The sequence below is a fragment of the Bufo bufo genome, chromosome 10 (assembly GCF_905171765.1).
Source record: "Bufo bufo chromosome 10, aBufBuf1.1, whole genome shotgun sequence".
Lineage (NCBI taxonomy): Eukaryota > Metazoa > Chordata > Amphibia > Anura > Bufonidae > Bufo > Bufo bufo.
In genome coordinates this window covers 88,086,688-88,101,347 of record NC_053398.1, presented here as the reverse complement: position 1 = coordinate 88,101,347, position 14,660 = coordinate 88,086,688, and the positions used below count along the sequence as shown (strand labels likewise).

Below are 14,660 nucleotides of genomic sequence, written 5' to 3'. Positions count from 1 at the left end.
AAACTGAGCTATGCATGTCCTCCGACATGGCTTCTAGAAGATTCTCACTGAATATTGTAGGAGAATTATAAATTGTACAGCAGCAAGGAGTCTTTCCAATTACATGTTAACTTACATGAAAAAATACTCTAAGTCTAATGACCATCTGTGCCCTTAGGTACCCAATGGCCTTGGGTAATTTGGCAGACCTTGAAGAACAAGCTTCAACCTCTGGACGTCCAAAGCCTCTTGAACTCTATCACAAGGTGACTGTTCATTGTGGTGTTTTTTTTCCCTCTTTTCTTCATATTTCAGTTTGACAAAAATGATAAAATGTATCCTTTTAACTATATTAGTGAGCTAAAAGGTGTGTAGAGTCACTTATTTATAGGTTTAGTGTAGGGTCTGAGTGCTGAGACCCCCCAAAATTTCTATATTTAAAAGCGTAACTGTCATTTCAACTTTATTACTGTGCAGAGGAAGTGATTAGGACTATTTTTGTAATATAATTTATTGGGTGATTTTGTTTGGTGCAGAGCGAGCTGCCTTTAGCCTCATTGCTTCCCTTCTACAGACCTCATTTACTATGGCTCCCCGACATCTACACTGTTAGTGGTGAGCGCTGACCGTGTATCTGTGCGCTATATCCCCAGCGCGCTCACTAGATATAAAGAAGACCTGGGCAGTCAGAATAGAAGCCAGTTCTACAGTACATAGGGACAGTTATATATAATTTATGTGCAGAACTGCTTCTTCATGTCCCCCTGGCCCATGTGCTGTACCCTGGCCACAGTTGGTCTGTTCTACCTTGGCCTTATCTGCTTTTGTGCCATTTAAGCAAAATTTACATCATGTTTTTGCAGCACATGTCTGAATGTTCACTGCAAACAAACAAAAAAAGGTAGGAAACATTGAGGTAAATTGCAGTTTTCACTTTGTACAGTCTGCTGTGAAATAACTTCTATAAAACTGTGCGGTCAGAACTTCCTCTAAGCCCCTTGATAAATACCTTGTGATATGGCAAAGTAAAGCTGGATTTTTAACCCTTAGTTGGATTTAACCACTTAAAGACGCAACCCAGTTTGTTACTTACAGGTTCTTCACTTTTGCTATATAGATGAAATACTCTCAGGATATCAGATTTGCGGGGGCTGACTGTTTGAAGAGATTGCAGGTGCTGTGTTCTGTTTATCTGCTCGCCATCGACATTGCAGCAGAAAGTAGGTGTAATTACAGCTCTGCTGTCCCATGCAACCCTCTTCTCCCACTCTTCACACACTGATGGCAACACCGCAGGAGAAATGCTAGCACAGGCTTCCAGTATCCGTAGTTTCAGGTACTGCACATCTCGTATCTTCACAGCATAGACAATTGCCTTCAGATGACCTCAAAGATAAAAGTCTAAGGGGGTCAGATCGGGAGACCTTGGGGGCCATTCAACTGGCCCACGACGACCAATCCACTTTCCAGGAAACTGTTCATCTAGGAATGCTCGGACCTGACACCCATAATGTGGTGGTGCACCATCTTGCTGGAAAAAGTCACGGAACGTGCCAGCTAGAGGAACAGTTTCCTGGAAAGTGGATTGGTCGTCGTGGGCCAGTTGAATGGCCCCCAAGGTCTCCCGATCTGACCCCCTTAGACTTTTATCTTTGGGGTCATCTGAAGGCAGTTGTCTATGCTGTGAAGATACGAGATGTGCAGCACCTGAAACTACGGATACTGGAAGCCTGTGCTAGCATTTCTCCTGCGGTGTTGCTATTAGTGTGTGAAGAGTGGGAGAAGAGGGTTGCATTGACAATCCAACACAATGGGCAGCACATTGAACACATTTTATAAGTGGTCAGAAACTTGTAAATAACTCATGAAAGAATAAAGTTACGTTAAAACCAAGCACACCATTGTTTTTCTTGTGAAATTCCCAATAAGTTTGATGTGTCACATGACCCTCTTCCTATTGAAAAAACAAAAGTTGGATTCAAAATGGCCGCCATGGTCACCACCCATCTTGAAAAGTTTCCCCCCTCACATATACTAATGTGCCACAAACAGGAAGTTAATATCACCAACCATTCCCATTTTATTAAGGTGTATCCATATAAATGGCCCACCCTGTCTATTGAACAAACTACCTTACTTCAAAGTATGAAAAATTACGAAAACAGTATTTTTTTTCCTGTTGCTGACCGGTTTTCCCTAAATAAGGGTGGGTTTCACCCTGTGTTTAGCCCAATACTAAAGCCAGTCTTTGTACTCCCGTTGACCTGCTGCAAAAAGCCATAAACAAATGGAAAGCAGGACAGACAGAGTCCAAAGATGAATACTTTGATCTGTGTTTAACCCATTGAAGTAAATAAATAAAATTAACTTGTCGCTGTATATATTTAAGTACGGATTTGGGGTATTCCATCATATACCCTTAACGGAACGCCCAGTTCAGTTCTTTATGCAGTGAATTTTATATAATAATAAGAAAGAAACAAAATATTTCGGAGGGCATTTAGAATTAAAAATAAATAGACCTTCATAATTAAACATTCCAAAAGAAGAAACTTGGCTCTGGTCATGAAGACCCAATGCTGGTATGCGTTGACTAGTGCAAAATGTATTTTTGTTACAGTAAGTTTGAATCTGAATCTGCAATGTATTTTCTCCATTCTCCCAGGCTATACACTCTTCTCGTGTACATTATGAAAATCAGCATTTGTATCCTCATATTTACTTAGCTGCTTATCACTGCCGGAACAAGAATGTGCGAGACGCTTTAAAGGCTTGGGCTGAGACGGCTGTTGTTGTTCAAGAGTGAGTATCCTTATTGGTTATTTTCTGTTTTTCAGTCGGGTAGTATTTTCCCTTTTTGGTTAGTGATACTGATTATTCCTAACCCAACATGAAAAGGGTTGTCCCATCTTGACTTCCATGCCATATCGATCAAGACCGTTAAATGGACCGGATGCTGCACGTGTGCGGCTCTCTGCATTCATTTATGGAACATCAGAAAATCACCAAGCCAGATATGCCCTAAATGTTCCGATGGGACAACCCATTTGAAGATTAAAGGGAACCTGTCATCAACTTTATGCTGCCCAAACTAAAGGCAGCATAAAGTAGAGACAGGTGAGATGATTTCTGTTGTTTTGAAAGTTAAGTTAGTGGTTGCCGAGAACCAACACCATATTCATTGCAGACTGGGCCTGGAAAAGAGTCCCGGCCACCTGAGAAGAGTCATGGTTATTCATGAATTCCTGCTCTCCCGCCCACCTGCTGATGACTGACCTCCTTCTACCTAGTTTTCTCCCTTTTCTCTCTAGGAGAGAACTGCCAATCATCAGCAGGTGGTCGGGAGAGCAGGAGATTATGAATAACCAGGACTCTTCTCAGGCGGCCGTGACTCTTTTCCAGGTCCAGTCTGCAATGATTGTGATGTTGGTTCTCGGCAACCACTTACTTTTAACTTTCAAAACAACAGAAATCATCTCACCTGTCTCTACTTTATGCTGCCTTTAGTTTGGGCAGCATAAAGTTGATGACAGGTTCCCTTTAATTAACATGTTGTCGCTAAGTACAATCTGTGACATGTTTCATTGCATGCTGTATTATGGGGCTTTACTCCTAGAGTCGAATAATACTGTAATAATGCTCTGTGTTTTGACATACATAGTGCCTATGTCTCTGAAGTGGCATTCATGTACCATGATAGTCTTCAGCACATGGCTCTGCTGTGTGTATAAGGCTTTCCACTTGTCTGTTACATTGAATTATTTTTAAGATTTTTGGTTTGTTTTTAGATATAACTATTGCCGTGAAGATGAAGAGATTTACAAAGATCTCTTTGATATTGCTAATGATTTGTTACCAAACATATTAAAGGAGGAAGCCCTGTCAGACAATCCAGTAAGTGACTAGTACTGTTAGATTATGCCTTGTGACCCAACTATAGTATTTCTGACTTTCTTTTGTTTTCTGCTTAGACTGAATCTGCACTTCAGGATCCTTTATCTTTTGCAAATCTCCTGCGTTTTTATGATGGAATATGTAAATGGGAAGAAGACAGCCCCACACCCGTGCTACATGTGGGGTGGGCAACTTTCCTTGTCCAATCACTTGGCAGATTTGATTCACAGGTAAACACCATTGAATTGTGATCTGTATACAACACACTTAAAAAGGAACCTGTACATCCGCTTCATGCTGCCCTCACTCAGAGCAGCATGAAATAGTGACAGACGCGCTGATTTCAGCTGTGTCACTCATTAGCTAAAAGTAAGTGGTTGCTGAGAACCAGCATCATAATCATTGCAGCCCAGGCCTTGGAAAGAGTCAGATCTACCTGAGAAGAGTCAGAGTTGTTCATAATCTCCTTCTCTTCCCCGACCATCTACTGATAATTGACAGTCTTCTCCTTACTTTTCTCCCTAGAGGAGAACTGCCAATCATCAGCAGATGGTCGGGGAGAGCAGGAGATTATGAATAACCATGACTCTTAGGTAGATTTGACTCTTTCCAAGGCCTCTGCTGCAATGATTATGATGCTGGTTCTCAGCAACCTCTGACTTTTAGCTCACCGCTGAAATCAGCACATCGGTCACTACTTTATGCTGTCCTCGGTGAGTTCAGCATAAAATTGATGACTCAAAATGACACCAGATATACACGTGACCTATACAGTGGTTCAGCAGTAGTTAACCCCTTCCCAACCTATGCCACGTATGCACCTCATGGTTGGGTGCTAATTCCCGCACTGTGAAGTACATTTTCATAATGGTGACCTCGCAGGTGCACACTCGAGACTAGGGGCAGGATTGTTCTTTCACAGATCTGCTATGGCTGCAACTGCCAGGATCAGACATAACACAGATCCCATTTTGACCTTTTTAAGTGGCTACACAGAGGGATGAACTCCCCGTGTCACTCGATTTGATCATATGGTTGTTATGGCAGCAGTGAGCCTAACTTCACGTTTTTTAACTTGCATGGTGAACGGTAAAAACAAAAAAAAAATAAAACAATGCCAAGTTTCCCCTTTTGGAATTTAGAAAGTGATTAAAATGGTGCCAATAAAAAATGTCAACTCCTCCTCCAATAATAAGCCTTCACACAGCTATATTGATGGAAAGATAAGTGTAAGTAGCTTTCAGAAAACATTGAGGAAAAAAAAACATTGTTTTAAAGGTTATTGCGCAAAAAGAGTAAACCATAAAAACAAAAATTACAGAATTGCTGTTTTTGCATCCCTTTCCCCTAAAAATGTTAATAAAAACTAATCAAATAAACTATATGTACCCTAACTTGTCCCACAGAAAACAAGCTCTCATACAGCTGAATGGAAATAAAAAACCTATGGCTCTTGCAATACAAGGGTGAAAAAAAATTGTCAGGTGTTTTTGGCCCAGTATTGACCGGTTAATTGGCGCATTTTTTTATTTTTTTTGCTAAAGTGTAGGAACGGAGATGGGGAACATTTTTCTAATGTAGTTTATTTAGAGAAATTGTACATTCATAGTAGAAAATTTGCCTAGAAATGTCTCTTAGCAGTGCTCTCTTAAATGCATGGCATGTCTGTCATCTTAATACAGGTTTAGGAAAAAAAGAAGAGGGTTAATCCTGTACTCCTATGAAGTGAAATATAGGATATAGACGCAGGGTGCCAAGGGTAAAGGCCAGAGTGGATATAAATGTATTAAAAATAAGAGAACATGTCCTATAGTAGGGAATAGAAGCCGAAGAAGAGTAAGGCAGCCGAAGGTGTTAAACTATAAGCAGAAACGCTATATAGTAACAATAGAGGAAATAGAGAAAAAAGATTCACCTAATGGCGCCAAATTATTAGCGTATAAAATAGCTGTATGGTAAAATCATATGTCAATAAGTGCCCCTTACCAATAAATAGTAAGATAATCAGTATTCGGTGACCATATGGTAGAACTATCCACCATCCGGTTATGTTGTCCAATCTAATATAGCATACATAAAACCATATAAAGTGCTTTAAAAACATAAGACAGGTGGGAGACACCACACTCTCTTCACCAGGGAGGGGTGCTGTGGGATAAAGCTCAAGACACCAACAACAACCTCCTCCCTCGCCTGGCTCGCTCGTAGGGTTAATGGAATATATACGGCAGTCCAACGCTCTGTACATCTGGTATAATCCTTTAATAAGATCAGTCAGGTGTAGCTCAACGCGTTTCGGGGGATAACAGACCCCTTCCTCAGGAGCAAGGTTCCATAAAAATAATAACAGAATAAAAAATATTTTAGGAACAGACACTTACATATAGCATGTGGCTTTTTTTTCCAAACAAATGGTGCTTTTGGCGCCAAGGGATACGTCATCGTCTCTTCCGGTCCCGGAAGTGACGTCACCATTGGAAAGACAAAATATAATCAAAATGCAAAAACACATAAATAGTTACATGAAAAGGATATATATTAAATGTTAAGCGCACTGGTCCTAATAAAAAGAAGACTGGAATAAACAAAGGAGGCAGAGGGTACTAGCGGTACTCACGCCGGTGTAACGTTACATTACCCTACCTCCTAACTTCCGGTCACACAGCTAATGACGTAAGGAGGCGTTCCTGATCTTTGACAATCTGCGCATGCGCAAACGGACAGTTTATGGAAAATCTCAGCGGAGTTCATCTGCACTCCGGGATACTGCGCATGCGCCAGAGAGCCTCGGTAGGGAAATATTACGGCCCAGTGCGCAAGCGCGGCTAACTCCAGAAGATCCATCCGATCTCCGCGCCTGCGCAGTGTGGGGGTAGGGAGATCTCATGGCAATATTTTCTGTTAAATATATATATATATATATATATATATATATATATATTTATAAATCCATAATTATTTATCTATAAATTTATCCACACATTGCCTAGGGAGATCTCATGGCCATATTTTCTGTTAAATAAATATTTATTTAACAGAAAATATGGCCATGAGATCTCCCTACCCCCACACTGCTCAGGCGCGGAGATCGGATGGATCTTCTGGAGTTACCCGCGCTTGCACACTGGGCCGTAATATTTCCCTACTGAGGCTCTCCGACGCATGCGCAGTGTCCCAGTGTGCAGATGAACTCCGTTGAGATTTTCCATAAACTGTCCATTTGCGCGTACGCAGATCGTCAAAACTCAGGAACGCCTCCTTACGTCATTAGCGGTGCGACCGGAAGTTAGGAGGGTAGGGAAATCTCACGAAGTAGGGTAATGTAACGTTACACCGGCGTGAGTACCGCTAGTACTCTCTGCCTCCTTTGTTTATTCCAGTCTTCTTTTTATTAGGACCAGTGCCCTTTAACATTTAATATATATCATTTTCATGTAACTATTTATGTGTTTTTGCATTTTGATTATGATATTTTGTCTTTCCAATGGTGACGTCACTTCCGGGACCGGAAGTGACGATGACTTATCCCTTGGTGCCAAAAGCGACATTTGTTTGGAAAATAAGAGCCACATGCTATATGTAAGTGTCTGTTCCTAAAATATTTTTTATTCTGTTAATATATTTACTGAACCTTGCTCCTGAGGAAGGGGTTTGTTATCCCCCGAAACGCGTTGAGCTAAACCTGACTGATCTTATTAATGGATTATACTAGATGTACAGAGCGTTCGACTGCCGTATATATTCCATTAACCCTACGAGCGAGCCAGGCGAGGGAGGAGGTTGTTGTGGGCGTCTTGAGCTTTATCCCACAGCACCCCTCCCTGGTGAAGTGAGTGTGGTGTCTCCCACCTGTCTCATGTTTTTAAAGCACTTTATATGGTTTTATGTATGCTATATTAGATTGGACAACATAACCGGATGGTGGATAGTTCTACCATATGGTCACCGAATACTGATTATCTTACTATTTATTGGTAAGGGGCACTTATTGACATATGATTTTACCATACAGCTATTTTATCCGCTAATAGTTTGGCGCCATTAGGTGAATCTTTTTTCTCTATTTCGTCTTAATACAGTACAGTGCAGTACTGACTGGGAAGACGGGCTGGGCTGCTGCCTTCACTGCTCCCTCACATAGTGGACAATAAATTAATATCTATACCCTAAATATATACTTCTCTCCCCGCTACTTCTCACTGATCAGCGTGGCCGTGATTCTGCTATATCCCCAGCACGGTGAGTAACTAACCAGCCGCTGGGAGGTACAGGTCAGCGAGCTATTGTCAATGCAGTGAGAAGATGTCCTACCATACATACAAACCTTCTAGTATATAACTGGCATTTGCATATTGGAACAGAATGTATTTTCCCGCATGTCCGTTCCACCAAAAAAATAGAATATGTCCTATTATTGTCCACATTATAGACAAGGACAGGACTATTCTATTAGGGGCCAGCTGTTCCGTTCCACAAAACACTGAATGCACACAGAAGTCATCAGTGTTTTTTGCGGTCGTGTGCATAAGCCCTTAGAGCAGCAACTGATTGCCTTAGAGGTGGGTTCAATTTTTCTGCACTTTTGCATAGTTAGTGGCAATTCTTGCACCTGCTGTGTTTAATATGTATTTAGCGGCAAAAACGCCAGCTCTAGATGTAGACTGAAGGTTTGTGGGTGATATGCAGTATTCGTCACACAAGCGTTTTTGTTAATTAGGCAGAATTTTTTCTTTCTGACTTTTTTCAAAAACACAGCATGCTGTGGCTTTTTGGAGTTTATTTTTTAATGTCTTGACATCACCTCTGTAAATGGAAAACGTCACAGAAAATGCTAGTGGGCAAACAAAAATACGAACAGCTGAGCATGTTTGCATGCTGGGAGTTGGTTTCACAGTGGCTGAAGGTTGCTGATCCCTGATATAGCTGTTTTTGATTAAAAAAAAATGTTTGGGTAAAAGTTATAGCGTTTACAAACTATGGTACAAAAATTTGAATTTCCGCTTTTTGAAGCAGCTCTGACTTTCTGAGCACCTGTCATGTTTCCTGAGGTTCTACAATGCCCAGACAGTACAAACACCCCACAAATGACCCCATTTCGGAAAGTAGACACCCTAAGGTATTCGCTGATGGGCATAGTGAGTTCATAGAACTTTTTATTTTTTGTCACAAGTTAGCGGAAAATTTTTTTCTTTTTTTTTTTTTTCTTACAAAGTCTCATATTCCACTAACTTGTGACAAAAAATAAAAACTTCCATGAACTCACTATGCCCATCACGAAATACCTTGGGGTGTCTTCTTTCCAAAATGGGGTCACTTGTGGGGTAGTTATACTGCCCTGGCATTCTAGGGGCCCTAATGTGTGGTAAGTAGTTTGAAATCAAAATGTGTAAAAAATAACCTGTGAAATCCTAAAGGTGCTCTTTGACCCCATTTTGGAAAGAAGACACCCCAAGGTATTTCGTGATGGGCATAGTGAGTTCATGGAAGTTTTTATTTTTTGTCACAAGTTAGTGGAATATGAGACTTTGTAAGAAAAAAAATAAAAATCATAATTTTCAGCTAACTTGTGACAAAAAATAAAAAATTCTAGGAACTCGCCATGCCCCTCACGGAATACCTTGGGGTGTCTTCTTTCCAAAATGGGGTCACTTGTGGGGTAGTTATACTGCCCTGGCATTTTAGGGGCCCTAATGCGTGAGAAGTAGTTTGAAATCAAAATCTGTAAAAAATGCCCTGTGAAATCCGAAAGGTGCTCTTTGAAATGTGGGCCCCTTTGCCCACCTAGGCTGCAAAAAAGTGTCACACATGTGGTATCGCCGTACTCAGGAGAAGTAGGGCAATGTGTTTTGGGGTGTCATTTTACATATACCCATGCTGGGTGAGATAAATATCTTGGTCAAATGCCAACTTTGTATAAAAAAATGGGAGAAGTTGTCTTTTGCTGAGATATTTCTCTCACCCAGCATGGGTATATGTAAAAAGACACCCCAAAACACATTGCCCTACTTCTCCTGAGTACGGCGATACCACATGTGACACTTTTTTGCAGCCTAGATGCGCAAAGGGTGCCCAAATTCCTTTTATGAGGGCATTTTTAGACATTTGGATCCCATTCTTCTTCTCACGCTTTAGGGCCCCTAAAATGCCAGGGCGGTATAAATACCCCACAAGTGACCCCATTTTGGAAAGAAGACACCCCAAGGTATTCAATGAGGGGCATGGCGAGTTCATATACATTTTTTTTTTTTTGGCACAAGTTAGCGGAAATTGATATATATATATATATATATATATATATATATTTTTTTTTTTTTTTCTTACAGTCTCCCTTTCCGCTAACTTGGGACAAAAATGTCAATCTTTCATGGACTCAATATGCCCCTCAGCAAATACCTTGGGGTGTCTCCTTCCCGAAATGGGGTCACATGTGGGGTATTTATACTGCCCTGGCATTTTAGGGGCCCTAAAGCGTGAGAAGAAGTCTGGAATATAAATGTCTAAAATATTTTACGCATTTGGATTCCGTGAGGGGTATGGTGAGTTCATGTGAGATTTTATTTTTTGACACAAGTTAGTGGAATATGAGACTTTGTAAGGAAAAAAAAAAAAAAAACAATTTCTGCTAACTTGGGCCAAAAAAATTTCTGAATGGAGCCTTACAGGGGGGTGATCAATGACAGGGGGGTGATCAGGGAGTGTATATGGGGTTATCACCCCCCTGTAAGGCTCCATTCAGACGTCCATATGTGTTTTGCGGATCCGATCCATGTATCCGTGGATCTGTAAAAAACATACGGACGTCTGAATGGAGCCTTACAGGGGGGTGATCAATGACCGGGGGGTGATCAATGACAGGGGGGTGATCAGGGAGTCTATATGGGTTGATCACCCCCCTGTAAGGCTCCATTCAGACGTCCGTATGTGTTTTGCGGATCCGATCCGTGGATCCGTAAAAAACATACGGACGTCTGAATGGAGCCTTACAAGGGGGTGATCAATGACAGGGGGGTGATCAGGGAGTCTATATGGGGTGATCAGGGGTTAATAAGGGGTTAATAAGTGACAGGGGGGGGTGTAGTGTAGTGGTGTTTGGTGCTACTTATTACAGAGCTGCCTGTGTCCTCTGGTGGTCGATCCAAGCAAAAGGGACCACCAGAGGACCAGGTAGCAGGTATATTAGACGCTGTTATCAAAACAGCGTCTAATATACCTGACAGGGTCCATTCACACGTCCGTTGTTTCTTTCCTGATCTGTTCCGTTTTTTGCGGAACAGATCTGGACCCATTCATTTTCAATGGGTCCTGAAAAAAAACGGACAGCTCAATGTCTGATTTTTTTTTTTTTTCAGGACCCATTGAAAATGAATGGGTCCGGATCTGTTCCGCCAAAAACGGAACAGATCAGGAAAGAAACAACGGACGTGTGAATAAGGCCTTCGGGGTTAAAAAAATCGCATCTCCAGCCTGCCAGCGAACAATCGCCGCTGGCAGGCTGGAGATCCGCTCGCTTACCTTCCGATCCTGTGAACACGCGCACCTGTGTGCGCGCGTTCACAGGAAATCTCGCGAGAGGACGCGTATATGCGTCCAGGAGGAATGAATCGACCGCCTCCAGGACGCGTCCCTGCGTTCGGCGGTCCGGAGGCGGTTAATGGATAACAGTCACACTTAGACCCTAATTTCAATTTTCATATATGTAGTTACTAATAACATGATATTCCAGAATCAGTTACTATTAGACTGACTTACCCCATATTTAATAAGATTCAGCCCTTAGCAACCAGTCTGCATAAAACTGCACTTTCACTATTCAGTTAAGATGGCCGCCACTGCCCTCACCCTGAGGCTAATCCCGCCTGCCCTCACTAGCCAGTAACAATAGCCCCCCAAAAGTGTCAGTAACCAGAGCCCCCCCCGCTAAAGGGTTAATCTCCTGCAACACAAAGTGGTCCTCTTACCACATGTTGCTTTCATTTATACACTGAGCAGACGGCAGATCTCCCTTCCCTGGTAGGCACTGCTCCAACTCTGCATCCTCCAGCTCTGCTGAGTGAGGGAGCGTCTGCCAAGCGCAGGGACAGGGAGAAGTGCACACAGCCCAGACACTGTTATCAGCTGCTGGGGAGGACCTGGCTTTAATCATTTACTTACAGTCCCTGGCTGTCAGTAATGTGACCTTGCAGGCAGCGTGCTCCATCCTGCCTAGCAACCCTTTTTTAAGCACAGGTAAAAGTAGGCAGTACAGGGAACAAAACTGTGGAATTAAGGGGTAATTGAATACACAGTGAAAAGTTGAAATAGGGCCACCAAGGAGATATTAATCACCACAATCCAATACTCCAAAAAATATATATATATGACAGTTATCCTTTGAAAGTAATTCTTTCCAGAATGAAAAATAGATTGCTAGGTGAAAGGTATCGTTGCATTCAGCTGAGCCAGCCCTACAAGGCACTGTACGTGATTTAAGAGTGACTTATTCTGGTGACAGATTCAGTTTAAGCTGAATTCTGATCAGTCTAAGCAGGAAGAGGGAGCCATATATTTTTTCCACCAGTGCAGCTTTATGATGGTGTGTTTTGTGGGACAGGTCACAGCTTTTATTGATAGTTTTTGGGGTACATGTTTTAAAACGTTTTAGGGGTAGAAAAAGTCTAAATGTAAGACTGCTCAGAAGCTGTCTTACATTTAGAAATGGCGGAGGATCCGCCGAAGTGATGAAGAGGCCGGTGCCTCTTCATAACTCTGGCGGATCCACCACCAGTTTAGGCTTTATTAAGATTGGCTTCTAAAAGCAGGTCTTAATAAATGTGCCCATATGTTCATCACGTGCATCTATTCCCCTTTTGATGCACTCCATAATCTTACTGGCCTTGGCAGCAGCTGCCTGACACTGTTAGGTATAGTTAGGTTTAGTGTCAACTAAAGTTCCTTCCTTTTCTTATTTCAGGTAAGGCAGCAGGTGACACTAGTGAACTCTGACTCCGCAAATGAAGAAGATGACACAGATGATAACAGAAGAAGGGCTGTTCGCAGGGAGTCTCGGCCAGGGGAACCTGTTCTGCCTCTTCAACGTCCAAACCCAGAACAAAAAGAAAAGGATACAGAGGGAACACCGGAACTCACTCTCAGTTTCCAGAGCCAGAAAATGAAAGGCATGAAAGAACTTTTAGTGGCTGCAAAGGTGAACTCTAGCGCTATAAAGCTGCAACTCACTGCTCAATCACAGGTGCAGCCAAAGAGGGCAAGAGGACCTGGGGCAAGAGACTATAACCTAGGATATCTCAAGTGGCAGCGCAAATCTGTTTAACAAATTCTTCCCAAACTTTTTCCTTTATTAGCTAAAAGTATTTTTTATCCATTGTAGGTAATTAACATAGAAAAACATATATGTGAAGAGTGATCAGTAAAAAGGAAGCAGACAGTAAGTTTGATGTAGTGCGGAGATGTATTAATCTAATGAGAGACATTAAAACATATGCCTTTGGACAGGCATAGATTTGCACTATAATTTGTGCTCATGTCAATAAATTTGTTGAATAGACATGACCCTACTCCTCCCTATTAACCCTGCCACCTTTTCTTGTTACTTTTTAAAAGTGCGGAGTGGAATAAAAGGTCACACATTTTTATGCTACTATGGCTTTCACAAAAATGTATTTTATAGTACTCCTGGTAATCTTCAAATGGCCACTTACCTTTCAACAAACTTTGCATAGATCAATAGTACAGGTGAATAGAAGAAACTTTGCGATCTACTGTAACTTATAAGAGAAAAAATAGCTTTTGCTTCCACCTCCTAAACGAACATTCTCTGCTAAATCCGTCTTGAGACAAATCTGCCTTGGTCCACTGAAGGATCAGATTACATACTGCCCATAGATGTGTATGGAGAGGGATGAACTGTTAGAGGGAGAAATGGGCATTTTTATCTGATAAGATTTACAAAGTTTCCTATTAAACTGTACTACTGATTTATGAAAAGTTTAGTCAAAGTACAGTGACAATTTAATCTGTTAAAATGTTCCTGTTGTGATTTGTGTTTTTACCCAAAGCTATTTTAAACCATTTTTATTTCGTAGCTCAAATTTTTGAAGCACTGGAACAAAATGATGAATGAAAAGTTTTATTTTTGGTACTTTATTTTTACATGTACAAATAATATGTTTAAGGCCTGGCATATTAAATTGAATATGAATTTGACCATTTTACTTCCATATTAGGACACACAAAAATAAACTGTACACAACATAATATACAACAAGGAACAATGTACATGAAGGATTCTCCATCGGAGCAGGCACACATACTAAGATAAGTACCATTCCTGAGCAGATCAACAGTCATATAGTATTTCTGTGTATGACAAATAAGTAACCAGATTACCTTAAAGGGTTTCTATCACTTCGTATCACATATTTAGGTGTCAGACACTAGCGATCCGCTAGTGTCTGCTCTAACAAACCATCCTAATATAATAGGTTTTGGGGCGGCCGTTTTGCTAAAATAACAACTTATATCTATATGCTAATAAGCCTCTAGGTGCTATGGGGGCGTCATTAGCACCTAGAGGCTCCGTCTACCTTCCTAAACTGCCGCCGCCCAGCGCGTCCCTCCAGCCCGCCCATCTCCTGCTGAATGCGATCCTCTCCGTGCGCGTCTCTGTTCTGCGCATGCGCAGTGAATGTCTGATCGCTTCTCTGCTCAGACATCTCCACTGCGCCTGTTCCTCAGAGCACTATGATGTCATCGGCGCAGGCGCAGTGGAGATGTCTGAGCAGGGAAGC

The 14,660-nt window shown here is 41.7% G+C and overlaps 1 protein-coding gene across 1 annotated transcript in view; it reads left to right on the top strand.

Moving 5' to 3' along the window:
• The window catches only part of MEN1 (menin 1), a 66,298-nt gene extending 52,881 nt beyond the window's left edge, over nt 1-13,417 (top strand). The window contains exons 6-10 of the mRNA XM_040409926.1: nt 158-245; nt 2,645-2,781; nt 3,768-3,873; nt 3,951-4,103; nt 12,824-13,417. Of these exons, the coding sequence (XP_040265860.1) occupies nt 158-245; nt 2,645-2,781; nt 3,768-3,873; nt 3,951-4,103; nt 12,824-13,183 (844 nt within the window). The 3' untranslated portion in view covers nt 13,184-13,417. The remainder of the gene's footprint in view (nt 1-157; nt 246-2,644; nt 2,782-3,767; nt 3,874-3,950; nt 4,104-12,823) is intronic.
• The last annotated feature ends 1,243 nt before the right edge of the window (nt 13,418-14,660 follow it).